This window comes from Protopterus annectens, chromosome 5.part1 (assembly GCF_019279795.1).
Source record: "Protopterus annectens isolate FY-2018-M chromosome 5.part1, PAN1.0, whole genome shotgun sequence".
Classification (NCBI taxonomy): Eukaryota; Metazoa; Chordata; order Ceratodontiformes; family Protopteridae; genus Protopterus; species Protopterus annectens.
Window position 1 is genome coordinate 3,687,142 of NC_056736.1, and position 27,656 is coordinate 3,714,797.

The following is a 27,656-nucleotide window of genomic DNA, read 5'->3' on the forward strand; positions in this document are numbered from 1 at the left end:
CCCACTGCTTAGGTCTGTGCGTAGCCTGAGACTGTAACGGCAGACCACCTCATAGACTCATAGGTTAGTACTAGGCTAATTGCCTTTGTGGGCCATTCTAAGCCTATCCAATTACCCCATCTGAGAATCAAACCCTGCAACTTGTGTCTTCTTTTTCTTCTTTCGGCTGCTCCCATTAGGGGTCGCCACAGCAGATCAACTGTTTCCATTTATTTCTGTCCTCTGCATCTTGCTCTGTCACACCAACCACCTGCATGTCCTCTCGAACCACATCCATAAACCTTATCTTAGGCCTTCCTCTTTTCCTTTTACCTGGCAGCTTCATCCTTAGCATCTTTTTCCCAATATAATCTGCATCCCTCCTCAGCACATGTCCAAACCAACATAATCTTGCCTCTCTGGCTTTGTCTCCAAACCTTCCAACCTGGGCTGACCCTCTAATATACTTATTCCTAATTCTGTCCATCCTCGTCACACCCAGTGCAAATCTTAACATCTTCATCTCTGCCACGTCAAGCTCTGACTCCTGCCTTTTTGTCAATGCCACTGTCTCCAACCCATATAACATTGGGCAGCGCAGTGGTGCAGCGGTTTATGCTGTTGCCTCACAGCAAGAGGTTCTCCGGTTCGATTCTTGGCTGGGGTGCCTTCTGTGTGGAGTTTGCATGTTCTCCCTGCATTCGTGTGGGTTTCCTCCAGGTACTCCGGTTTCCTCCCACATTCTAAAAACATGCTTCTGGAGCATTTCTCCCCGGGCCTTCGCTGAAAACAGGATCTGTGGAACCTAGTCGGACTTTCCCGGTCAACAAATGTTAAATAAAATAAATAAAATAAATGGTCTCACTACCCTCTTGTAGACCTTCCCTTTCACTCTTACTGGTACTCGTCTGTCACAAATTACTCCTGACACTCTTCTCCACCCACTCCATCCTGCCTGTAGTCTCTTCTTCACCTCTATTCCACACTCACCATTGCTCTGAACTGTTCATCCCAAGTACTTAAACTCATTCACCTTTGCCACCTCTACTCCCTGCATCCTCACCATTCCTCTATCCTCTCTTTCATTCACACACATATATTCTGTCTTAGCCCTGCTGACCTTCATTCCTCTTCTCTCTAGAGCATATCTCCACCTCTCCAGGGTCGTCTCCACCTGTTCCCTACTCTCACTACAGATCACAATGTCATCTGCAAACATCATAGTCCACGGGGACTCTTGTCTGATCTCGTCTGTCAACCTGTCCATCACCATTGCAAATAATAAAGGGCTCAGAGCTGATCCTTGATGTAATCCCACCTCCACCTTAAACGCATCCGTCACTCCCACCGCAGACCTCACCGCTGTCACACTACCCTCGTACATATTCTGTACCCCTCTTACATACTTCTCTGACACTCCCGACTTCCTCATACAATACCACAACTCCTCTCTAGGCACCCTGTCATATGCTTTCTCTAAATCCGCAAAGACACAATGCAACTCCTTCTGACCTTCTCTGTACTTCTCCATCAACACTGTCAGAGCAAACATCGCATCTGTAGTGCTGTTTCCTGGCATGAAACCATACTGCTGATCACTAATCATCACCTCCCTTCTTAACCTAGCTTCCACTACTCTTTCCCATAACTTCATGCTGTGACTGATCAGTTTAATCCCTCTGTAGTTACTACAGCTCTGCACATCACCCTTATTCTTAAAAATCGGTACCAAACCACTTTCTCCATTCCTCAGGCATCCTCTCACTTTCCAAGATTTCATTAAACAATCTAGTTAAAAACACCACTGCCATTTCACCTAAACACCTCCATGCTTCCACAGGTGTGTAATCTGGACCAACAGCCTTTCCGTTCTTCATCCTCGTCATAGCTATCCTTACTTCCTCCTTGCTAATCCACTGCACTTCATGATTCACTATCTGCACATCATCCAAACTTTTTTCCCTCTCATTCTCTTCATTCATCAACCCCTTAAAGTACTTTTTCCATCTGCTCAACACACTCTTCTCACTTGTGAGTACGTTTCCGTCATTATCCTTTATCACCCTTACCTGCTGCACATCTTTACTAGCTCGGTCCCTCTGTCTAGCCAATCGGTACAGGTCCTTTTCTCCCTCCTTAGTGTCCAACCTTTTATACAACTCTTCATATGCCTTAACCTTAAGCCTTTGCCACCTCTCTCTTTGCCATGCACCTCATCTCCTTATACTCTTGTCTACTTTCTTCATCTCTTTGACAATCCCACTTCTTCGCCAACCTCTTTCTCTGTATACTCTCCTGTACTTCTTCATTCCACCACCAGGTCTCCTTTTCGTCCTTCCTCTTTCCAGATGTCACACCAAGCATCTTTCTAGCAGTCTCTCTTACTAGCTCTGCTGTAGTTACCCAGCTATTCGGTAACTCTTCACTTGTGCATGTAAGATAAACACCATTACCATCATTCCAACCTCCCAAATCAGGAGCGAAAAGGCACTAAAGCTGTCCTACAAACAAGTGCTTGGACTCAGCCACAAAAAGCCAAACAAAAAAGAATCCAGCACTTCTATAAAATAATTCATTTATTAGTCATGAAAAAGGCAATAATACAGCTTGCAATGTATTGTGTACTTTCAAATTCACAATCCTGTATAATCATACTAAAATAACAGCTGTAAATGCTCAGTAAAGAATTCTCTCAAAACAGCAAATAGCTTTTGGTGTGATAAAACACCTCTAGTGCTAAATATGTGTCTTTGTGTCCCTTATGCAGATTGCAATGGATTGCATGACCTAAAATATAACTCCAAAATTAAGTGGTGTAATACAAGAAAAAAATAAATAAGAAGTATTTTATGATATATCCTATTAGTAGCCAGGCAAACAACATTACTAAAGATCATGGTAAATAATAATGCAAAGTCGTAATAAAGTATAATCATGAAAAATAAATTCAAAATAATTTCATAACTGGCAAATTGTAACATATAATAGAAAATATATAAATATATTGACATCTAATGAAGAAAAGTTGAAAAGACAAAAGAAATAATTGCTATGAAAGTTAAGTGTTCATTTAAGTCCTAGAGAAAACAAAGCTCCTGATTTAATAATCCATTTTTGTTTGTAATCATGTTAGCCCAACTTATCAATCCCTGTATAATCATTTTGTCTATGCCTATAAATAAGAAGTGGACCCCACTATGTAAAAGACAGTACTTAAACAGTGCATTGGAGGTTCTTTTGCTTATATCATGTAGATATTTTGAAATGCAATTTTTGCGCAACCTAGAAGACTCCCCATTGGCTAGTCAGGATAATAACAAATCTAACATAGGATACTTTAGAGGTGTTAGCAGTAGAAAATGAGTGATATTTTATAGCATATTTACAAAATATACAATTGCCATAAGGACTGCTTCCTACAACTTATTCCGCTGAGATACTAGTTGATATCTTAGACACAGTATAACTCTTTTCCTGCTGGTTTAAATGTTGGCCAATGTTATTCCTCTGCCCCAAAGGCAATTAGCCCAGTACTAACCTATGAGCCAATGAGGTTGTCTGCTGTTCCTGGGTTTGGACTGAGAAGTCCTGGAAGTGACTAGAAAGGACCAGTTCATTGAGGGCCAATGCCTACTGAATCTGGGAGGCTGTACTTGTAGGATATCTTTAACAGTTTGCATAGATTTAGCTTTTTCCTCCATCCTTTTGAGGACGACTTCTGCTTTGTTGCCAAAAAGGCAGTCTTGGTTTAAGGGAGCATCCAGTAATTTAGCTTTAACATGATCTGGCAAGTTTTGTTCCTTAAGCCCAGCATGCCTTCTAGGTACAGACCCAGTGACAGCAGCCCTGCAAGATGCTTCTAAAGTGTCAAAACTACATTGCAAATTATGTTTACCAACTTGTTCTGCAGAATGCATTAAATCTTTCAATTCTTTGTGCTCAGCACAGTCAGGAATCAACATAATTTTCTGTTCAAGTAATCCCATAACATGCTGCTGATACTTTAACATATGAAACTGGCAATTTAAAGCCCTAATGGCCAAAGTAGCAGAAGTGTATACCTTCTTACCCCATCTGTCTAAGGCTCTAGAATCTCTATCAGAAGGGATAGGATTTTTGGCAGCAGTAGCCTTAATGCCTTTTGGTCCTTGGAAAATGGTCTCTGGATCCGCAGAAGGATTCTTGAAGAGTAACTTGAGAGTCAGGTACTCTAATACCAGTCAGGTTTTCTGGGAGCTGGAGGTAAAGTGTCTAGGTTAAGGCTGGATTCCAGGAAAACATCGACAATGTCCAGAACAGGAGGGATAGCTAAAGGCCTGTGCTGAGGCAGGAGTAAAATCTCCCTAAGTCTCTTTTTGGACTCAGAGTAATCCTGGCTTTCCCAGTGGAAATGCTCCCTAACAGTATGCAAGGTTTCACCGAAAGAAAGATCTTCTGGACTGGAGGCAGAGGGAATGGAATCCTTTGCATCAGAATCCTCATAAGTAGATAAGGGCAAATCCTGGTAATCAGAAGGAGCAGAAATATCAGATTCCTGATCAGAAGAATCAGAAAGAAATTCAGTTCTAGGTCTTTTAGAGGGGGAAGGTCGGCTTCCCCTAATTAAGGTAATAAGGTCTTCAGCCATTCTAAGCATTTGTTTTTGAGGCATATAGGCCTGATCCTGCAGTTTGGTTGGTTTTCTTGGCGTAGTACGAGTTTTTGGCCTGAGGGATTTGGAACTTCTGGATGGAAACGATGGCGTCGGTTTAATATGAATGTCTGTAGGCCTGAATACACCCTCAAAAGCCAATGCCTGCACAGCGGCTCCAGACCCATCCAAGGTAGAGACATCCGCAGGTTCCATAGTCGAAGAAGCATCTCGTGGCATACTGGACTCCGAATGGGTCTCAGTAGAGGCTTGCGAATCTGAAGTAGCGGTTATCAGGAAAGCACCTCACTGAGTACAGGTGGACTGGTGACTAGCTTAACGGAAGCATCGTCGGCAGTTTAGGACCTATGCGGTCTCTGTATTTTACGTTTTTTCAGAAGATCGGTAGTCTGATGGCTTAATGAAGCCATTTTGGAGTACTGAGATAGAGTACGAAAGTAATTGGCTGCAAAAATAGGTCGACAATGAATAGTTCGGGGGTTGAACAAGGCACAAATCCGACAGCGTGGGACGTCGTGGTCTGAGCCTAAACAGGGGATGCAATAAGAATGAAAATCTCTATGAGGTATTTGCTTTCCACAGGCAAGGCAATTGTTAACTTTTACTGACATCAGTTGGAACAAGAAAAAGGATCCCCAACAGGGTACTTATCTTTTTTGAAGACTTCGGGTCTGAAACTCGAAACCGAAAATTTCAGGAGACGGCCGACTGGCACTTGCGAACTGCTTCTGCTTCGGTCACCGCACGGCAAGGAGGACTGATTTAATGGCATCGGCTGCATGTTTTATACCCCTGACGACCTGACGTCATGGAAGAAGAGACAGCATCCTACACAGAAATTCGAAGACTCTGGTATTCAGGCAGCAGGCAGATAACCCAAATGTGATGACTGCAACAGTGAAACACAAAGAACATTGGTCTTTAGGTAAAGTGATACGAATCCATATGTTGTCTTTCGGCTTTTCCCGGTTAGGGGTCGCCACAGCGGAACTCCGGTCCGCTAATGATTGGCAGTAGATTTTTACGTGCCGAGTTGCCAGCCCTGACGCACAACCTTCAACGAAGGTATGCCCGTTCACGCATGTCTCCACACAGAAGACACTCTAGCTGAGAATCGAACAGGACAACGTCTAACTGTGAGGCGATAACGCTACCGCAGCACCACCACTATATATATATATATATATATATATATATATATACATATATATATATATATATATATATATATATATATATATATATATAGAGTGTGTGCGCACCTACTTCTGTTTCCTGAATTCCTGCCTAATCAGACTACAAAATGATGAGATGACGTTGCTGAAAAATTAATTTAACATACACCCGGATCATCGTAATTTAACAATGGGAGACTAACCACTTGGCCACCATGGTGAACTTTGACCTTTTCTCCACTACAGTATAATCTAGTTAGGGGGCATGGGTCGTGTGATGCCCCTCAATTGGGTGGGTTTGATTTGCTTCGGTTTCTTTTTATAGAGTTGGTGGTCATGTGGTTAGTTTCCTAGAGTGAAATTACTATGATCTGGGTGTTCATTAAAGTAAATCTTCGGCAATGTGTCATCGTTTCATCATTCCACTAAGTAGGATTTCGGTAAATAGTTAAAATTAGTAAGGTGGTGTAGGGGGTGTTGACCCCCTGCAAAAAACAAAATTTGTTCTTTTCTTTTGTGTTTTTTCATCAGCTGTTCATTGAGAACTTGTGCTCGATAAGTTACCATTCAGTATCTTTAAGTTTCAACCCTAGGTAGGTAGACAGAAAGATAGCTATATGGGAGTCCTTCATAATTAAGAAGTCACAATTATAAAGATATTATGAAACAAACATTTTTTTTTAAGTTACATACCTCCCTCTCTCCTAATTACAGTGAATCTAGAGTTATTTAATTTAGAAGCTATGGTAAATGGGATACAGCCCTCAGAAGAGGCATGCAGAAAGGCACAGACACTTAGCAAAAAAAAAAAAAATGTAAATAAATAAAAAATAAAATAAATAAAACCTGCCATTGTTGTGATTGAAAAAACACCTAGAAAGATAAACTATGTGTGCTCACTTCTTTAAGGTAATTTTATTGTTTAGAATCAAATCTTTTAAGTCCCAAAAGTTAAACAAGTGCTTTCTTCCTAAATCTGGACTTATCTGACCACTTGACTCATGATACTATAAATCCTAAATTAAGCTCTGCATCAGATATTGTAAGCAATCAATCAGGATTCTAAATACAAGTCATTCACTAGGAAATCGTAGAACTACAAGTAGTGGACATCTGTCACCCTTTTCTTCTGGGACCTGCTTGATGTCTTGTAGTTTTGAAGATTCTTCCAATAAGCCCATTACTTCCAGCACCGCACAGTCCCAGTATGATACTAATATCAAACTCTTTGAAAAGTTCTCCTTCTCCCATGCCAACAGGTACAAGCATAGGAACTGAAGCAAATAAAACATCCCACTTAAATCTGCCCTTGTAAATACACCTAAAGAGTCTGGCAACATTCAAAGCATCCACCACCAATACCAAAGGAGATGGTGTGAATGGAATACACCTGCAGAATTACGTTATAGGAATATGCTCAAAATGTGAACTTGGGTGTCAAGCAGTGACAGGAGGGTTGTGTGTCAGGAATACAACTTATTAGAGTAAAGCAGAGTACTGAGAGGGGCATGCAGGCTGTTAGAATTATTAGCTACTCTGAATGAATGAATTAAAATGAACAAGCAGCTACATAGGGATAGGGGGGTCTAATAAATTCTCCCAAATTCTGAAATCCCCTAAAAACCCTGGCAATGGGAAACAACCACTCCTTTCTGAGGAAGATCTGAAAAATGTATTAATAGCCAAAATGGTTGAAAGCAGTCACCAAGATGCCTCTCTAATGGGATACATTTCTCCATGTAAAAGAGGTCAAAAAGTATCTAACTAACTAACTGTATCTAACCATAGTGAAAAATGGTCCTTATGGCTATGAGTTCCCCAAACTTTAAGAAGTCCACCAGATTAAAATTTTTGCAAGAAAGGTCCCCCTACCACCACCAGGCCCCTGCTGGACAGATTTTGCATCAAAGCTTATATCACAGCTATTCAAATAAATTGAAACCCCCATTCAGCCTTGGTCTAGTAAGAACCTCTCCCTTGTTCCCATGCATTCCCTGTATATATAAATGTTGTCTTCACAGGGGACTGGAGCCTCATCTGCATCACCTTAACTTATATTAAACTAAAACAATAAAATGTTTGAAAACCTAAAAGAGACCTCTTAAAAAAAAACAATATCAGTTATTATGGAAAAATCAAGTCATAAGGGCCAATGGAACCAAAGCGGAGTGGAAGTGGCTAAACATGCTCTCCAGAAAGACCATTAGCCTCAGCACACTGGAATAAAGGTGGGATACTCTCTCAAATAATTAATGGTGTTTTTTTTTTCTTCAAAATACAGGGTTGCAATTAATGAAAAAAGGTTCAGTTTATTAAGAAACTGTTAAATGAACAGAGTGTGAAAGGATGGAGACTATACTAGCCGAAATTAATTCATAAAGCAATTTTATTGATTTTAAAGAATGCTTTAAGAAATTGTTTATGGATGATAACATTGTGGGTTCTTGTTCAAGCAACTTTACTATATACAAACACATCATAACTGAAGCTAAGTAACTTATAAACAAACTAGCTATCATGCACATAGATAACACTCTGGCTGCACCTTCAAAATGGCACTGAAGATAACACGTGCTTGGAATTTATATGCACACACAGCTCTTGGAAATGCTTCTTAAAGGTACAACACACCTGTTATTCTACATCCTCCCTCTTTGAGAAATGAGTCAGGCATTGTCACTGGTATTAATAAATATGCAATTTACACAGGAATAATTTTCATCAAAGCTAGGTACATACATACAACTATGTCCAAGTTGCTGTGTATTTCACACTAGGCTTTGAGATGTGACCATATCATGTGACATAAAATTTGGTATCTGTTTTAGCAACTGGGATTGTCTCTGCTGATTGTTCAGTCTGAGGAACCTTGGGACCATCTGCTAGAACAGTATCAGGAGTCAAGACACGTTCTGGAACAGGAATATCATCTGGATTGCTCTGAGAGTTAGAGCCCCCAGGCTGACTCGTATATCTCCTATAGACAGAGGCAGCTAGTAAACATTTCCTCAACTAACTGGACAGATACCCCACCATCATAGCTATTAACTGTCTCTCTGGAATTTTCCACAAGTCATCACCTGCCAAATGAAGGACCAAAATACATAGTATTCCAATCCTAAACTCCATTTGGTCTAAATGCAGCACCCTTCACCATTCAATACACAAAGGAATGGTCCAATATGACAACAACCCCACCTGAAGAAAGAGAGAGGGAAAATTAATAATCAAACATGAACTTCCACTTATCTAATGTAAGACAAAAATGCCCCTGATGACCACCACCCCATCCTCTTTATAACCTTCACCAACCTCCCTTCTCTTGCCAAGTCAGATAACCTCCCCAAGTCAGATGCCCTCCCCATCTGAAATGAATGCATGAAGAATCTGTCACCTTGGAAGCCTAAACATTGAAAGGCCTTCCGTATCAAATGTATAAATTGTGTAGCTTCCGCCACGTTCCCAGTTCAAGTATGAACAAACAACTCCTGATGCTAACCTCAATGCAAAAAGCTGCAGTTTCTTACCCCAAGCCACCAGAGAAAGGAACTCCAACACATGCACAGAGCACAACCTGTATAACCCTTCCCACCTGATCTGTTTTAGATTGCTGTAACCAAACCAACACTGGAAGAAAAAATAAAAACATCCTTCCTTAACGAGCCCAACAGCTCATTCACCCTAAATGCTGCTCTGTAGATCAATACTGCCAACACAGCTCAAAGTAGGTAATCAGCTGAATTACCCACTAATAACTGCAAAAACCTGATAACACCCCAAGAGCCTGCTTTGTCATAACTAGCTTCACATCACTCTTACCAAGAACCAGATTCAACCCATTCAAAATCTGAACTATTAGCCATGATTTGGTTAATTCCTCCAACCCCACCATCCTAGTAAGCATGCTAAGGGGTGCTAAGTGCACTCTAACTGATTTAACCACCCATTCCTCCAACCGCATGCTAAACAAATAATGCAACAATAACTTCAAAGACCATACTCTATTTTCCTCCAGCAGCCCTGACAAATTCACCAAAGGTATCCATTACCCTATAATAGGTTTTCCATGTGGATACTGCCTACAATTGCTTTTCAACCTTAAAACCTGCATGACCGCCAAGTTGTCTAAATTAAAAACCACCTTCCTGTCCCACAAGCATTCTTGATAAACCACTGAAGCCACCCAAATAGGCATCAGCTCCAAGAATGCCATATCCCTCCTCCATTCTTCTTCCCAGTTATCTGGCAATTAAGCTGCAAACCATTCTCCATTGAAAGATGCACCCATTCCCTGTTCTCCCGCAGTGTCTGTGAAAAATTGCAATTCATCCTGAGTAACCCAATCTTGCTGCCAAAACCAGATACCATTGAAAAAAATCAAGAAACTTCACGCACAAACTCAAATCTACTTGCACTAGCTTACTAACCTACACCCAATGGTGCTTGCTTCCCCCTTTAGCAGAAATGCTACTGACCTGCAGAAAGTCCTGCCTGGATTAATTGCCTGACATACAAAGTTCAAAAGATCCAAAACCTTGATGACATCCTAAGTTTGAACCTTTAGTCCAAAACTGCTGGAGTTTCCGCTTCAAATGTTCTAGTTTCTCTTCAGGGAGACAAAACGAACCTTGTCCTCCATCTCCCATCAAACCTAAAAAACAAGGGACCTTGGTCAGTCCTTCCAGCTTCTTCCTCATCAGCGGAACACCCAACTCATTGCTCATATGAATGATGGCCTGCTTCCATTCTTTAGCTCCCTCATTACCCTCACTTAACAAAAGGAAATCATCAAGATAATGAACGGTCATCTGACTACCCACCTTTTGTTGCCATATCCTGTGAAGAGCAGAGCTAAATTTCTCAAACGTTGCATAAGCCGCTGCACAACCCATTGGCATGGCCTTATCAAAATAAAAATTGGTGTCATCCACCATACCTATTAATGGCCATTCAGCCTCCCGCACCAGCAACAAATGAAATGGAGACTCAGTATCGACCTTCACTAGCCAAGGATCCACAAACCCCTTCACATCTACCACATCATCGAAAGATGCATATGTGACCTATAAGTTCTCTTTGCAAATACAGTCATTAACGGAATCACCCTGTGGAAAGGATAAATAATAAATCATACAAAACTCCGTGGGCGACTTAGGGATCAACCCCAAAGGAGATACCTTAAAACTAACAAAAGGAGGGTAATCAAAAGGGCCTAAAAACCTTCCACCCAGCAACTCTTTCTCAATCAGACCCTGCAAAATATCTTCCTTTCCACAAAAAGGATGAACATTTTTACAAGCTACACCATCCCCTACCACCATATATTTGATGGAAAACCCCATCAAGAACCCCAAAACCAAATTCTGAGAGCCCTCAAAAACTGGAAAACCTAAACAGAAAAAACAAATAAACTAGCAGGCAGACATGGTGTAAAGCGTTTAATACAAACTAAAATGACAAAAACTAAAATAACAAAAGATGAGCGCTTTCATACCAAACTAGGTATTTCATCTGATCTATCTTAAACCACTCTAAAGATCCTTAAGTACATTAATGTTTAAGGTCACGTGACCTAAGTAATGGCTTAATTGGAATGCAGTCATTAAGCCTTTTACCATTTATTGCCTGCAAGATAGTAATCCATTTTATTTCAAGGCATTCAGTATAGGTCTTAACATCACCTCCTCTCAAACCAGGCTTAAAGATGTCCAAGACTATGAATTTAAACAAATGGTTACTACCTGTACATTTCACATGTTTAAAAAGAGCATTCTTCTCATCACATCTATTAATAGCATATAGATGCTCTCTAATTCAATCTCTTAAGACATCGGTTGGTTTTACCAATGTAGAAGGCTCTACAAACTTCACAACATGCACAGTACACTAAATCCTCACAAGGGATAATTGGCTAGGCTTAAAATGGTTCCCGAGGGCAGTTAGCCTAGTACTAATCTATGAATCTACTACAGTTGGCATACAGATCAGTCCTAAAAATGCGTTCGGTATCTGGATGCATGAATTGGTCTGTTTTTATGCACCTACACACATTGCAGTGATGGCAAGGATAAGTACCAGCCCTGCATGCAATAACATCAATGCTAGTGTGTGTTAAAGATTTATAGCAACATTTTAAGGAATGGGTGATTCTTGAAATAGAAAAAAAGCTTATCCCCTGGTAACCCCTTACATTTCTTATCTGACATCATTAGCCTCCAATGCTTCTTAATTATGTCACAATTAAAACTGGTATCATTGGAATAAGTAAGATTCATCTGTATTGGTGACCTGTTCTACAAACTTCAGCACTATGATATCCAGCCTGAGTCTCAAAAAAATGGCTTTGTACGGCTGTCTCTCAACAAAAGTGTCATTCTGTGCCATAGAAATCTCAGTATTAATATAGCCTCTGTTTAAAAAATCAGAGGCCATATTGTTAAAGGATTGATGCATGTCACTGTCTCTTGTATGGAGACGTGCTGCCCTGAAAAATTGCCCCCTTAGAACATTCCGCTTAACATGTCTTGGATGCATGCTATGGGCATGGACAATATTATCTTACATGGCTTATTATACAGTTTAGTATCTAAGCCTTCACATGTCTTAAGTACTGTAACATCAAGGAAGGATATACTCTCCACAGAGTAATCATAAGTAAAGCATAGAAAATCCGTGGTATCATTCAGATACTGCACAAACTCATGCAACATTTCAGACGTATTGCCCCATACAAAAAATATGTCTTCCACAAAGTGACCATAGTATAAGATGGACCTGGAAAAGGTACTGTCATCACACAGCACATGATCAAACTCCCATTTAGCCATAACAATGTTGGTATAACTGTTGGCACAAACGGTGCCCATGGCTACTCCTGTGCGTTGGAGAAAGAAACTATCTGTAAAAACAAAAGCATTATGTTCCAAAATAATTTCTAAAAGACTACATATCATATAGATCTTTTCATTAGTACATTCTGAATGCTGACTCAAAAACATCCTTACATAGTCAATCCCAGTATGATTGGGAATGCACGTAAAAAGCAAATTTGCATCCATAGTCACTAACAGAACATCCTCTCTGAACTCTGTATTAGACCATTCATACAATTTACTAAGAAAGTCTTGTGTCCTTTAGCATACTCCCAGTCTTACCAAGAACTGGGTGGAGTTCTGTCTCAACATATAGACATGGGCTCTGTGGCCCATCCTTTTCCAGAAACTATTGGCCGTATTGATGGATCAGTGGAATTTTTATGTATCTTGGGTAGTCTATAGATTTGAGGGATTAATGGATGTTCTACTAAAAAGTACTCATACAAATATTTATCTAATATTCCTTCCATCAACAGATCTTCAACAAACATATGTATTCTATCAACCAGTTTCAAAACTTCAAACTTTGTTGTTACAACATGTGTGCTCATCACTCAACGTCATATTCATGGTATTAATATAGTGTGTAGAATCCATAACAGCCATTCCACCCCCATTATCAGCAGGGCGGATACATATGTCATTACATTTAACCAATTCTAACTGAGCAGAAAATTCACTGTGACTCATGTTTTTAAAATTCTTCCCATGCTTACTAGAGATGTATTGGTACATATCAACTTCACAAAGTTTACAAAAAGCTTCTACCTAGGCCATATTTACATGAGTGTACACACTGGGTTTTCTAAAGGCAAAATTTACACAGTCATTATTCCCATATTCCATTTTCAAAAAATCTTAGATCATTAATAACATCAGTAAGAGATGAAAAGCCAGCAGGTATAAAGCCAAGTCCATAGTTCAATACTTTAATCTGTTCTGCACTTAGGGCAACTGTTGAAATATTAAAAATCAGACCTTCCACACTTTACTCCGAACCACAGGTTTGTTCTCATATTGTTCCTGTCCGTACTGCCTCTTCATATTCTTGCCCCAGCTCATGGACCTTCCCCTCTGCTTCATTTTCAACAATTCCGGTGCCTGAAGCAGTAAAAAAGGTTGTTTATTTATGGACATGGTATTTCCACTGGACTGCATTTCACGTGTAGGCTCAATGATATTTGAGCATAATAAATGATTCAGTGTTCTCCCAAGGGCCCATTCATTCTGCCTTGAGTACGATAAAACAGAGGTACCAGAAAAACATCCTGGATTATGTATCATGGCCTCTAACATTGTTGTCCATATATGCTCAGTGTGTACAGATTTGGAGGAACCTCCCCCATTCACTACGTGGTCATTACCAGTTGACTGACAGCATTCTGAACTTCTGATTGGTTTAAGTCCAACTGAGCTTATTATATTTCTCATCAGACCAAGTAAAAATATGACATGAACTGAAATCTTTCAGGTCCCTGAAAAGTTTCTTTCACCTGCAATAGACGTTTATCGTATAATACAATGTCCGCAAACAGCTCATCTAGCTTATATCTATAGGACATATATTCCATAGAGGTATTGAAATCATGCACTTGCTCCATAATTTCACTTTGTAGCTTACAAATAAATATTTAAGGAGTAGGTGTATGTAGCCAGCACTCACTTCTAGGTTAGTCTGCCAATCTAAGTAAGTCAGGCATCGAATTCCCATACATAGGCATTTTACAAACATGTAAACCTCTGAGGATTACTTTGTGATTCAAGCATGCCTCAAAGTGAAGCCTTTGTCACTTCAGTCTCTTACATCAATAAAAAACATTCTCCACTACACGGAAGGTTTGAATGAACTGTTCATAACTATCAGTTCTCGCACTTTGTATACAGGAAGCATCCCCAAAGTTCATATCCACAGAAAGCAAAGGGTTAGTGTCCACACCGAGTAAATGGTCCAGTCATCTGGAGAAAGAGTCAGCTTGATTAGCCTCAATCGTAGTGTCCAGTTCTGTAATAGTGCCTTGGGCCATGCTCCTTGAATGAACACAATAACAACAAAAAGAAAACAGAGGTTACCAGTTAAATGAAGCAAAATATAAACAGAAAAAAACAAACTGGCAGGCAGATATGGCGTAAAACGTTTAATACAAGCTAAAATGACAAAAACTAAAATAACAAAAGATGAGCACTTTCATACCAAACTAAATATTTCATTAGATCTATCTTAAACCACTCTGACCATCCTTAAATACATTAGTGTTTAAGGTCATGTGACCTAAGTAATGGCTTAATTGGAATTCAGTCATTAAGCCCTTTACCGTTTGTTGCCTGCAAGATAGTAATCCATTTTATTTCAAGGCATTCAGTATAGGTCTTAACATCGCCTCCTATCAAACCAGGCCTAAAGTTTTCTAAGACCATGAATTTAAACCAATGGTTACATGTACATTTCACATGTTTAAAAAGAGCATTCTTCTCATCACATCTATTGATAGCATATAGATGCTCTTTAATTCTCTCTCTTAGACATCGGTTGGTTTTACCAACGTAGAAGGCTCTACAAACTTCACAACATGCACATTACACTAAATTGCAACTACTACATTTGGCATATAGATCAATCCTAAAAATGCATTCGGTATCTGGATACACAAATTTGTCGTCTGTCTTTATGTACCTACACACACCGTACAGAAACTGGAAAACCTGCCAAAAATCACCACACTACATGTACTTTAATGGGTGAATGTGAACACTGACATGTCCCTCTAACCTCAAAAGGAAATACTGCCTCTCTGCCCTCAAAACTTACCATGCCCTTTAACCCCTTGCTAACCTTGCAACAAGGGGGTCCCCCATCACTCAGTGCCAAAACCGTTTGCACCCTTTCCTTCCTGACATCAGCACTGTGAAGCCGAATGCCCTCCTGCACAAACTAAACAAGTCTGTGAAAATCTTCATGCCAGCCAAACATACCTACCAGAATTAATCACACAATAAACACTGCCCTTCTCACCCCCAACCATATTTATCCTAAGCTGACCACTCATGCTATCCAACATCGTAGTCAGCCAAATATCCCAATGACTCACCTCCCATTTCAAAGACTGATCAACCTCCTTCTGTTTGTGGAACTGCTGATTGTACCATAACCATGCATTTCTGAAATGTAACCTCTGTGCCTCATGGATTGTTAAAAAATAAGCTAACGGTAAAGCCTGCAAGCTGTTCTTTAAACAGACTGCAATATAATAAACAAAACCCAACACCCAGTTCTCCCAAGCCCTGGCTCTAAACCTGTCTGTCCTTCTCCAACCCAATACCACTAGCATTGCCAACACATTCTTATTCCCTGTTGTATCTGCCTCAGCCAAAATGCTGCACCCCATCAGTGTCAGTCAGCTCAAATATGTCAACATGCTCACCTTTCCGTATCTTCTTTTCCATGGAAATAGAAATATGCAGGGTAATGCCTGAGTAGCACACTAATTCCCCTGGGAAAACTCCAAAATCAGAACATCTCCTGCTGAAGTTGACCCAAATGATCTACAGCTGACCCTGAACTTCCTGACAACAGAGGAACCCCCCCCCCCTTGTCCCCAGTCCCTCCAAGCCAGGTATATAGTGTCCTTTACCTGCTTTCCCCATCTGAGGGACTCACTACTACAAACACAATCCTCATCCACCAAACCCTAAAGCCCCTTGCTTAAGCCTCCCAAAACCGTACCCCAGCTCTTTGAAGCAATCGACATACAGCAGCACCTGCAGCTGTGCTTTGATTCATTCCTTCCACAACACACATGTTGACAGAGCTGGCCACTGACTTCCTGGCACACTTCCCTCTGGTGGTCGATGTCCACCTTACTGTCTGTGCTCTTCTCTTGCCTCTGGCCACATGGACACTTCTGGCACAGGAGAATCCCCTGGCAGTGCTTCTTTAAATAACTCCTCCACCTAAACCATGTTAGCTGCCCATCTCTCCAACAAACTGGGGGTCATTGCCATCTGCAAAGGAGAATGAAAAACTGTGAACAGGAACAAAAAACAAAAAAAGTAAAAAACTGCACCTTGCTAGGCTTAAAAACAGCCACTCATCAGCTGACCTGCATGCTAATACGATGCTGTCCCTCCAAAGAAACAAAACCCAAATGCCCATCAACAGCCACAACACTGTCCCAGTCACTACCAACATGCAACAATATGTAGCCAATAATAAACCAGTCCCTCAGAGCAAGCCCACCTGCCAAAACAAACCAAAATGTCACCTAACTTAACTCCCTTAGAGAAAGACATCACAGCTCTCAACCTCTTAGCACAGGAAATGATTTGTTACCCCTTTCATTCAAAACTACCTTCTTTGTCTTATTCAGGGACATTTTAGGGCGAGTTGTAACTGAAATGTTAAAACACTATGAAGAGAAAAACTACTTCATAATGATTAAAATGACATAAAATAGCCTGACTGGCACATATACTACTACTTTTCATATTCCAGAACTGAGGAGCCTGGACTCGGGAAGGTATTACTTACACTCATGTTTTGGTACTGAGTAAGCTGTGACTAAACAGTAAAACTACCTTGAAGCTTGCACCAGTAGTGACCAGTTCTAGACATTGTCCTATAAACTTAGAAAGCTCATAGATTAAAAATTTCCTTTTTATTTACTTACTTTATTATTTTGCCATGCATCTTCTAAATGATATTAAGTCTTGAGCTCAAAGGGCTGTCATTATTTAGTGAAGTCAGTCCTCTCAGATTTACCAAAAACTACACGTTTAACAAAAATAGACCATATGCATCTTCAGAAGGAAATGAAGTCTTAAACTCAAATTGCTGTCCAATATTGACCTTCATTAGCCATTACTGAGTGAATTCAGCCTGCTCACAGATCCGCTCTACGTGTGGATCTGTGTAGTCCAACAAATGGTCCAACTTGCATGCTGAATAACCCACCAAATATGCAAACAATCTCAATGGAGCACAACATTTTCCTTTTTCTCTTTTTTTTTAATCTTTGCCATGCATCTTTTGAATGATATGACGTCTTGAGCTCAAAATAGCTGTCATTTAGTGAATTCAGTCCTCACCAATTTGCAAAACTGCGGTGATGGTGCTGCAGTAGTGTTGTTGCCTCACAGTAAGATGTTGTCCTGTTAGATTCTCAGCTAGAGCGTCTTCTGTGTGGAGACATGCGTGAATGGGTGTACCTTCGTTGAAGGTTGTGCGTCAGGGCTTTTAACCCGGCACGTAAAAATCTACTGCCAATCATTAGTGGACCGGAGTTCCGCTGTGGCGACCCCTAACCGGGAAAAGCCGAAAGACACAACAACAGATCCTCACCAGTTTGCCAAAAACTACATGTTTAATAAAACATAGCATATGCATCTTCAGAAGGATATGAAGTCTCAAACTGAAAACGGTTGTTGTTATTGAATGAATTAACCTACTTATGGATACGTTCAAAAGGCAGATCCATGTAGTCCAATGAATAGAGCAACGTGCATGCACGACAACCTGCTGTACATGCGATCTAACAAAACAGAACCGAAAGAAGCCGTTCACTTCCCAAAAATGCCAACCATCCATCTGCTTCAACACTTGATCTGCCAAACAAGCCACTGCCACACACAATCTGACAACCCTTGTTAAGTGCGTGAACCCACACACAAGCAGTACAAACAAAAACATAATCCCAGGAACCAACACACGCAAACAAGCTCCCATGTGGCAAGGACGCCATCAATGAAAAGAAGGCGAACCACAGGGAAGAAAAAAAACTCCCGTGGAGAGAGTAGGCCTCCGCTCAGCATAATGCAAAGCATGCAGACAACAAGAAATGAAGATTCTGACTACTAAACCACTGACATGAGGACACACACCCAAATAATTCCTTATTCTTTTTTTTTTAATGCTTCACAGACTAACTAATGAAGCAAGCAGCCAGCCCAAAACTGTAGACAAACCATCAGCTGAGCACAGCCCCCCCCCCCACACCCACTGAACAAGCCCACCAACCTCCTAGGCCCCTCAGCCAGACAAATGCAGCAGACTACCAAGATGTAGAAAACCACTCAACATCTCACCACCTCAATGCCTACCCGTAATTACTACTTGTCTTCTTGGACATAAACTTGCTATTCTCAGCAAGTCCATGCCAGAATGTGATTCCCCCAACTGACAGTTAGTATATAAATCAACTAACTTCCTTACTTCTCTTCCTGCCTACAACACCTTAATTTCAATCATTTAACCCTTATCTTGCCATCACCCATCCTAACTCCCTACCCCATTACCTGATTTCATGCACTCCTGCCGTTTCCCCACCCTCGTCTCTACTGCGGTGTGTCTGGACAAATTCGTCTGTGTCCAGACTACATTTTTGTTCATCTGTCATCACTAGTTCATTGTATTGTTTCTGTTCATCTGTTATCAATGATTCATATATTGTTAGTTAACTAGCTATGTGGACTGATGATCACAATGGAATCATTTCAGGCACAAGCGAAGGTAGAGATAAAATCACAAATAAAACTTAATAGAAATAATACCATAACATGCTTTCAGATACACTTAAATTCTCAATCTATGAGGTATACTTAGACTGTTAGGACTGAGAAATTCTCTGAAAGTATACAAAGTGGGTGTATGGAGACAGACGTTCAAGCCAAAATTTCCAATGCAAAAATTGCATCAAAAAACAACCTCAAGGTTATGCTGCTAAAAGCTAGGAGTCTTAGCATGAAACTGCACTCACTGGAAGCAGTCCTCACCTTGGAAGATGCTGACATCTTTGCAGTCACGGAGACCTGATTCAAGGCAGTGGAGAGCACCCCAGCCATACTGGGTTACATCTTCTACTATATGTTCAGACCATGACTAGTAGGTGTGAAAACTAAAGGAGGTGGTGTGTCAATATTCATTAAAGATGAATACACCTCCAGATTGGTTAAACCGTATGATTCCCTGGAGACAATTTAGGTGCAACTAACTGTTGCTAGGACACCTATTCAAGTCATTTCCAGCTACTGGACCCCCTCCATGAATCAACATCCACTTTGCCTACTTGGATTTACTGGAATCCATTGAAATACATCTGAACACGATGGTTCTGGTTGATTTTAATTACCCAGCCAATGACTGGGTAAATTACTCATGCTCAAACTCACTTGCCCAAAGGTTCCTCAAGTTCAATAACTCCAACACCCTGGATCAGCTTGTGAACACCCCAGCTTGGAGCACAAACATTTGGATCTAATGCTTACCAATATGGGGGATCATTGTAGCACTAGCACCCTCACTGTGAGATCTTCCATTGTCAGATCTGACAGATTTGACCACAACTCAGTCTCATTCAAAGTAACCATCACTTCAGACCCCCCCCCCCCAAGCAGCAACTAAACTGAAAAAAACTTCTCCAAAGCAGATTATAACCTTCTAAGGGATGTTATAAATAGCTTCACTGCACCTCCCCCCTTAGATGTAACTGGCAGCTATGCAGAATCATACACCAATGCTTTTTACAAACACCTGTATACCTGCATTGATACAGCTGTACCAGACAGGACCAAAACAAGCTCTTAAAAGGAACAACAAACCTGCCTGGTGGACAACTGCCATTAACAGACTTTACAGTTGTTGTTTTCAAAGTAAGAGGGAGCATGCCCTAAGCTGGAAACACTCCGTCCACAGCTTAAACAAGCAAACAAGACTTCTTGTGAAGTCCTCCAAAGCAAACTATGAATCCAGATTACCTTGCTCAACTAAAGACAACCACAAGCCTAAAAGGTAAGACCCAGATTTGTGCCGAAATGGTAGTTAATACCACATACACTGAGCCTGTGGATATAGCAAACCTGTTAGCAGACAGGTTCTGTGAAAACTTCACTCCCCTTTTCCCACCACACATACCCCATGACATTCTTTCCACCTGTTTCTCACCTTGTTTCTCTAGAAAACAGGTTGCAAATGTCATCTCTAAGGCCAAAAACACAGCATCTATGGGACCTGATAACATCCCAGGCTACGACCTACATGGGCACCAAGAAGAATTAGCAACACCATTGGGTACTCTTTTCATAGTCTAAGCACTGGCTTCATCCCAGCTGAATGGAAAATGGCCAACATTATCAGCTTGGACAACGGTGGTGCTTCCATTGACCCTGGGAACTATAGACCTATTAGTTTGACTGGTCTTATCTGCAAGGCCATAGAGCAAATCATCATGGACCTTATCGTCAAAGATATAGGTAACGTGCAACCACTTGACCCTACTCAGTTTGGATTTGTCAAAGGGAGATCATGCCTGTTGAACCTGGTGGACATCTTCAGGATAGTCACCAGAGCCCTGGATGAGGGGAAAACTGAGCATACAGCCTACCTGGACTTGGTCAATGCTTTTGAGATTATTCATCACTCGGGCATTATTGACAAACTCACACAGCTAGGTATCAACCCTTATATTGTTAGCTGGGTCAGTAAATGGCTCTCTGCTAGAACCCATGCAGTCAAAATGGGGGAATCTACCTCCAACAGCAGACCTTTAACCAGTGGTGTTCCACAGGGATGATTCTTGGGACCACTACTGTTTTGAACCTTTTCTCCAAAGTACAATCAAAAACTAAAGGTCTGTGGCTGACAAACTTTGCTGATGACTGCAAACAGAGGTCATAGAATCCCCAAATGTCAACATCCTACAAGAGGGGCTTATGCAAACAAATGATTGGTGCCAAAGTCATGGCCTTAAATTCAATGCAAAAAAATGTAGTATTATCCCTTTTGGTAAGAGCGATGTTCCTCCTAACTACCACATCAATAGAAACAGCCTAAGCATGCACCCAGTGGTGAGAGACCTGGGCACAGAGGTTGACAGCAACTTACTCTTTGATCACCATGTCTCCATAGTGGTAACAAGGGCATTCTACATTGCTCATCTCATAACTAATGGCGTTGCCTCCAGAAAAAAAAGTTATAACCTCCCCTGTATTCATTCCCCATCAGGCCAATAATTGAGTACAATACCCCTTTTGATATGTGCCTTTCCAGGCACCTGCAGCATTTGGAGAGACCACAGAAGTTCTTCATAAGGAGAATTCAAGGTATTCCGCATCTATCCTATGTGGATCAGCTGAAATCAGTGTCATTTTACTCCATTTCATAAAGACTACTCAGAGGCAATCTCTGTCTTGTGTATAAGGCAATGTCTGTTTCTGCTTTACTGGAAATGTTGCATATCCGTAAGTCCAATGGCTCACGAGTTAGTACCTCTAAAGACCTTAACCTGGTTATGTGACATTAATATAACCTGCTGGAGGGACAGGTTTGTCTCCCTGAGGTTAGCGCACCTGTGGAATAGACTCCCAATTTATGTCAAGCAGAACTCTTTGGCCCTCTTCAAGCACAACCTGGACGATTGGATGGGTAACCGTAAATTCACACCAGTGGTTTTACCTGTCTGTCTTGGACAGGGGCAACAGGTGCTAATCATGGAAACAAGGGCAGAACTTGGTTAGGCTTGTAAAGCCCCTAGGGTCATTAGCCTAGTAACTTCATATGATCCTATGCTACAAATGAGCATAAAGCAGTAAAATAAATAATAATTGTTACTGGAAAACTAAAACTGATTAGGCATGCTGAATTAAAATGAAGGAAGATAAAGGAATAAATGTATTTACAGAAAGTTTTTTATTATTCACTTTGTAAAGTGCAAATGATTACAGTGAGAAGAAACCAATATCCTACACTGCTAAATACTTCTAAGATGGACAGATAGTACTCCAGTAAAATGGTCACATTAGTAGGCAACAGAAAAAATACCAAAATGCAGAAGGATTTTCAATCAAAGAAAAGTATGTAGAATAGTGTCAGACACCTGCTTCAAAACTAAAGCTAATGCGCATGATGCCTATAATTATCATCATAACGGTAGAAGAGAACAGCTTCCACTTATGAAATATAACCATCTGTCTTGAGAAATCTTATCACATCTAGTCACAGGCATTGACTCAAACAAGGAGACGTATCCCTGGATACAGCTATTCTTCATTGTGCTGTGATGAACACTGAAGGTAATGGGATAGAACCTTTGCAGTATCCTGCAAGTGATATTAAAAGACCACTGTGGGCAGAAACCAAAACAAAGTGTGTATTTTGTATCTTGTCATAATGTTCTACATGGTGCAAATATCAGCACAATAAATACTTATTACTAATTTTATTTTTTTTCTAACCTGAATGCCCTCATGGGGGCAGACATGTTGATGTAATCTACTTCTCTTGGAAAGTTACATTCTTGGACACAATGCCCTTTAAGGCAATTACATGAATTCCCCCTTCTCTATCCTGTCACATGTCATTTTCATTTACATAGAATCAAGTCGTGGTAAAGAACGATAAGACTGAGAATTCTCAGCAAAGGTATCCGTGATCGGACGGAAATGCTTTGTACAGATTTCTTTCCAACATATGTACTACATAATATGTAACGTGTAAATAAACAGCTCAGATAGCATGTCATGTTTAAAAAGTGCAATTTTGACAGTTCCAGGTTCTGTTCCAGTTAGCCCATTTTAATTAGATGATTGTGACTAGCAAATATTAAAACGAACAGTATGCCTACCATGCCAAAAAACTTTTACTATCTGATTTCTTACCTTTGTAATCTCTGCAGCAGTTTCATAATAAAAAGTATTCCACAATACATTTATGAATTTTAAGTACATGCAAATCAAAGTATCCCTGGAAATGTGCCCAGTAAAATACATAATTTCAAAATGTATATTTTGTTGTCACACAAATAGCTGTATAGCATCAAATGAACTGTCTAATTTCATATAGAGCTTTACATTACAATCAAATGTTTTTGTGCTTCTTCACAATAACTAGCTTAGTAACCTGTATCATGTCCCTTTACATTATACTCTGTTTTGGGAATACACATAACATTAAGAACTAATTACAATGCAATGACAGCTGTGACTGTCCCGTCCTATGTACACACTTGTCCTGCTGTATAAAATGCACATTAGTGCAATCACATAAATTAACTGCTCTCCAAACTTAAAATTACTTGTAAAGGGAAAATATAAGCTACAATTGCTGCTGTTAACTTATGTGTCTTATCTGGAAGTTTTATGCAATCTGATATAACAGAACTGTGTAATAAATATTGTGTTACATATTTTGGGCTGCAATATTGATGCATGCGACAACACTTTGATGAAGACTACACTATAGATTTGTGCACTTTTCTTAAGTCTAGGATGCACGAGTTTTTCTGAGCTGCAAAAATTTTAAGGCAGCCACTACTTTTTTGATGTGGGAAGTTACACCTCCCCTCCAGGAAAATGCAGTTTGGATAAAACCACGTCAGACTTGCTGTTTTAACCTATTACAGCATTTGTGAATGTGTGTCATTTACTCTGCCATCCTTGACCCTATTGTTGTGATGGTAATAAAAATACTTGCTCTGCAAGAATATATTGAGGGTTTCACTAAATGAAGCCCAGTCCCATGTAATTGTATATGTAAATCAAGGTGAGTAATGTAAGAAATGCATATATAATGTTACTGCGGCTTTTGGCTGTATCTAATGATGCATTAACAGTACAATACAAGGAAGGCTTGGCCTTTACTGGCATTAGTCAGTGAAACGCACACAGTACTGCAGCCCTTTGTCGCTACATCTAAAACTGAAGAATCTTTTTTTATATCTTGATGGTCTCTTGTTGTTGTCTTTCGGCTTTTCCCGGTTAGGGGTCGCCACAGCGGAACTCCGGTCCGCTAATGATTGGCAGTAGATTTTGATGAACATCGAAGTGCCAGCTCGACGTTCAACAAAGGCACACCCATTTACGCATGTCTTTCGAATGCCCACCGAACCACGGGGAGGACATGCAGACTCCACACAGAAGGCACTCCAGCAGAGAATCGAACAGGAGAACCTCTTGCTGTGAGGCAACAACGCTACCGCTGCACCACCACGGCATTATATCTTGATGTTCTCTACTATACTGATATCCCTGTTGTACTCTAAATAGTTATTACTCATTTTTATTTTCTTCTAGCTCAAATGTTTGAAGGAAGCAAAAAGCTGATACCATTTTTGTGGTTGGGTATTGTCTTTGCCATACTGCATTCAGAGTACCAAAAAGATGATCTTTCCTTATCCTAATGTCTTATGCCAGATGTTGATTGCCTTTGCATAGAATTGCACATTCAGAATTTATTGCTAATTCTGGGACTCTCTGGGCAAGGTGTCTGATTTTTTATTTCAGTGGCACTTTCTGATTTTGGTTCATTGTCAAATGTGTAGCTAGTTCAACCAGTGCCCCACCCTCCTCAGCTCTTCAAGTGAAGAGTAAAAAAGCAGTTCACTATGATAAGCTGATAGTTACTTTGTAAGCAAATCAGCATATTACTGTTTTACAGTTAGATCTAAGCCCACCCCTTACCTCTTCCAGTGAAGAAAAAAAAAAAATATCTTTCCTTCTACTGGTACACCATCTAGGTGGCCAGAGGCATAATCCCCTCCCCCTTGCCACAGCCATACAGGTCGCATTTCTGTGCCCTGCACCCAACCCTCCAACATATTTTATTAGAAAAAAAAAATCTTCTTTTAAACTGTAGCACAGTTAACACAGTTATACCCTGCCTACATAGACTGCTACAGTGCTCAGATTTTAGTTAAAAAAACTTTGACTGCAAATGCAAGAGAGCAAGAGATCAGATTGGTCGTGGCTGATCACACACCCCTCAACATTTGATCCTGGGACAATTGCCCCTCTCACCCCTCCCTAGCCACACTACTTGTCACCCACAAGTGTCAAGCAGCTCTCAAACAAATTCTGGGTGTAGGAAGTTATGTTGCTACCTGTGGCCCTCAATTGAATGTGCTAGTCCTCATAAAAGCTCACATAGTCATTTGAGTTTGAAACACCAGTAAGCAGTGTCTGTTTTTCTGCAGACTAATTTTTAAGTTAGAGTAAAAAGTCACTTACTTTTTCAAGTATGGAGATCAAGTTTCTTTACTTTAAAACTAAAGACTTAAAGAGCTATGAATTCCCAACGGCTTAATAGATTTGTGGACCGAAAGAAAGGAAAGGACATCGCTATTAATGACAGGATATAGTAAAAGAGATGTGAATCCATAGAGCCTGAATAGCTTTATGATCCAGTGGGTGTGAAATAAAAAAGATCCACAGAAACCTTGCTATATGCATCTTCCCTTGGAAAAAAATCTTTCAGATGTGCTAGATGAAATGGAGAGCAAGGGAGACTAATTCTTAAAGAAAGTATATTAAGATTTCACCCAGTCCCAACCCAGTATACACTATGGAAACTATAATGGTAATACCACAAAGGGGAATGAAAAATAATGCTTTAACACATGTAAGCATCAGGATCATTCTGTGGGCAAGAAATTACAGTCTGGGAAAAATAAAGAACAATTATGCTGTAAAACAAAAATTTAAGTGTTTTGCCAATATTTTTTTTACCTTTTGCTCCATCTCATTTCTAATATGAGTGTTTATTTTTTATTAAAATCCTTTATTTTTTTCTACTGACTTCACTGAGAGTTTCAGTGAACTTTACCCTTGGTGACTTCAGTATAAGGACACCTTCACAGACTTTAGTGAAGCTTTTTATTAAGAAACAGTCCTACAATAAATGGAATGACAGAGGGGGAGCTGCACTGAGGTACTAAACTCGCTATATGTGTGAATGTTGATAAAAAGTCATTGTGGCAGGAAACCTGCATTATCCTGTAAATGACATAAAAGTTGCTGGGCAGGAAACCTGCGATACCGTTCAAGTGTGTAAAGATGTTGCAACTCATACGGAGACGGTGAAAAAATGATACTTGCCTCCTAACTGAAAATCCTGTATTTGTTAAAGTACTAACTACTTTGAGTGCTAATTTTAGTTGTATTTTATATTTTATTTATTTAGCTTATGAATCTTCGAGTAACCTGGTATTGGCTATGCTGGAAATATCATTATCCTGTTGTTTTAGGAGTTAATAATACATAGCTGAGTAAAGAAACCAACTGAGCAAGTTCCCAGCAGTGATAAGGGTGTAAAATGCCATTGCTTTTTGGAATGCATTTCCAGTACAAACTAATGTATTTTGTGTATAAGTCTAGAGGCATTTTCTCAGCAAAACAGATAGTTAGCTAGGATGGAAAAGTGCTGAATACTTCAAGTGGGACATAAAATATACTCAAAATCTCTTTTTGTCCATATAGCATACTTATTGCATGAGTAGCCATGAAAGGAGCTCTGTATAACAATAAAGTTTTGCTTATTTCAGACCTCAAAGGAGGACCTGCTACAGGCAGATTTTGAAGGGGCCTTGAAGTTTTTCCGAGTTCAACTTCCAAAGCGTTATCGGGCAGAAGAAAATGCCAGGAGACTTATGGAAGAAGCATGCAGTGTAAAAGTAAGTCTGTGTTTTGGGAAAGACACTAATGCCATGTTAGGTTTGATATAAGAGTTGTGATGTAAGAGTTATCTATTACTTTATCTTCCTCTGGTCACAGATATGAAAAATGCTAAATGTCCTTCAGCTGTAGAATATGTGTTTCATTACTACACATGCTCTGTAGTATAATTAAGCAATAACCCATGCCTGGGTGTGGGTAATGCTGGATTTATCCACGGTTGGTGTGGTTTGGTCACGAGGGCGAAGCCCGAGTGGCCAAACAAAGACAACCGTGGGTAAATCTAGCATTACCCACACCCAGAAGTTGGTTATTGCTATTATACAATGACATTAAGAAAAAAAATGCTTACTTTTCTTAAATAATAGCATTGTATAATGCCTCTGTGCTGCCCTTCTGCAGCTGTCCGGTATCCTGGAGCAGTTCTGATGTACTGCGCATGCGTATGCTTATGCAGTAAATCAGAGCTGTGTGTAGAGGAAGCAACGGATAAAGGAAGATCTCCGTTGCTTTTTTAAAGTTGTCTCGCTATGTTAAATGAGT

The 27,656-nt window shown here is 40.2% G+C and overlaps 1 protein-coding gene across 1 annotated transcript in view; it reads left to right on the forward strand.

The window, feature by feature from the left end:
* The window catches only part of LOC122803659 (rab GTPase-activating protein 1-like), an 834,818-nt gene that overhangs the window by 18,535 nt on the left and 788,627 nt on the right, over positions 1-27,656 (forward strand). The window contains exon 3 of the mRNA XM_044073438.1: positions 26,984-27,112. Coding sequence (XP_043929373.1) covers positions 26,984-27,112 — 129 coding nt within the window. The remainder of the gene's footprint in view (positions 1-26,983; positions 27,113-27,656) is intronic.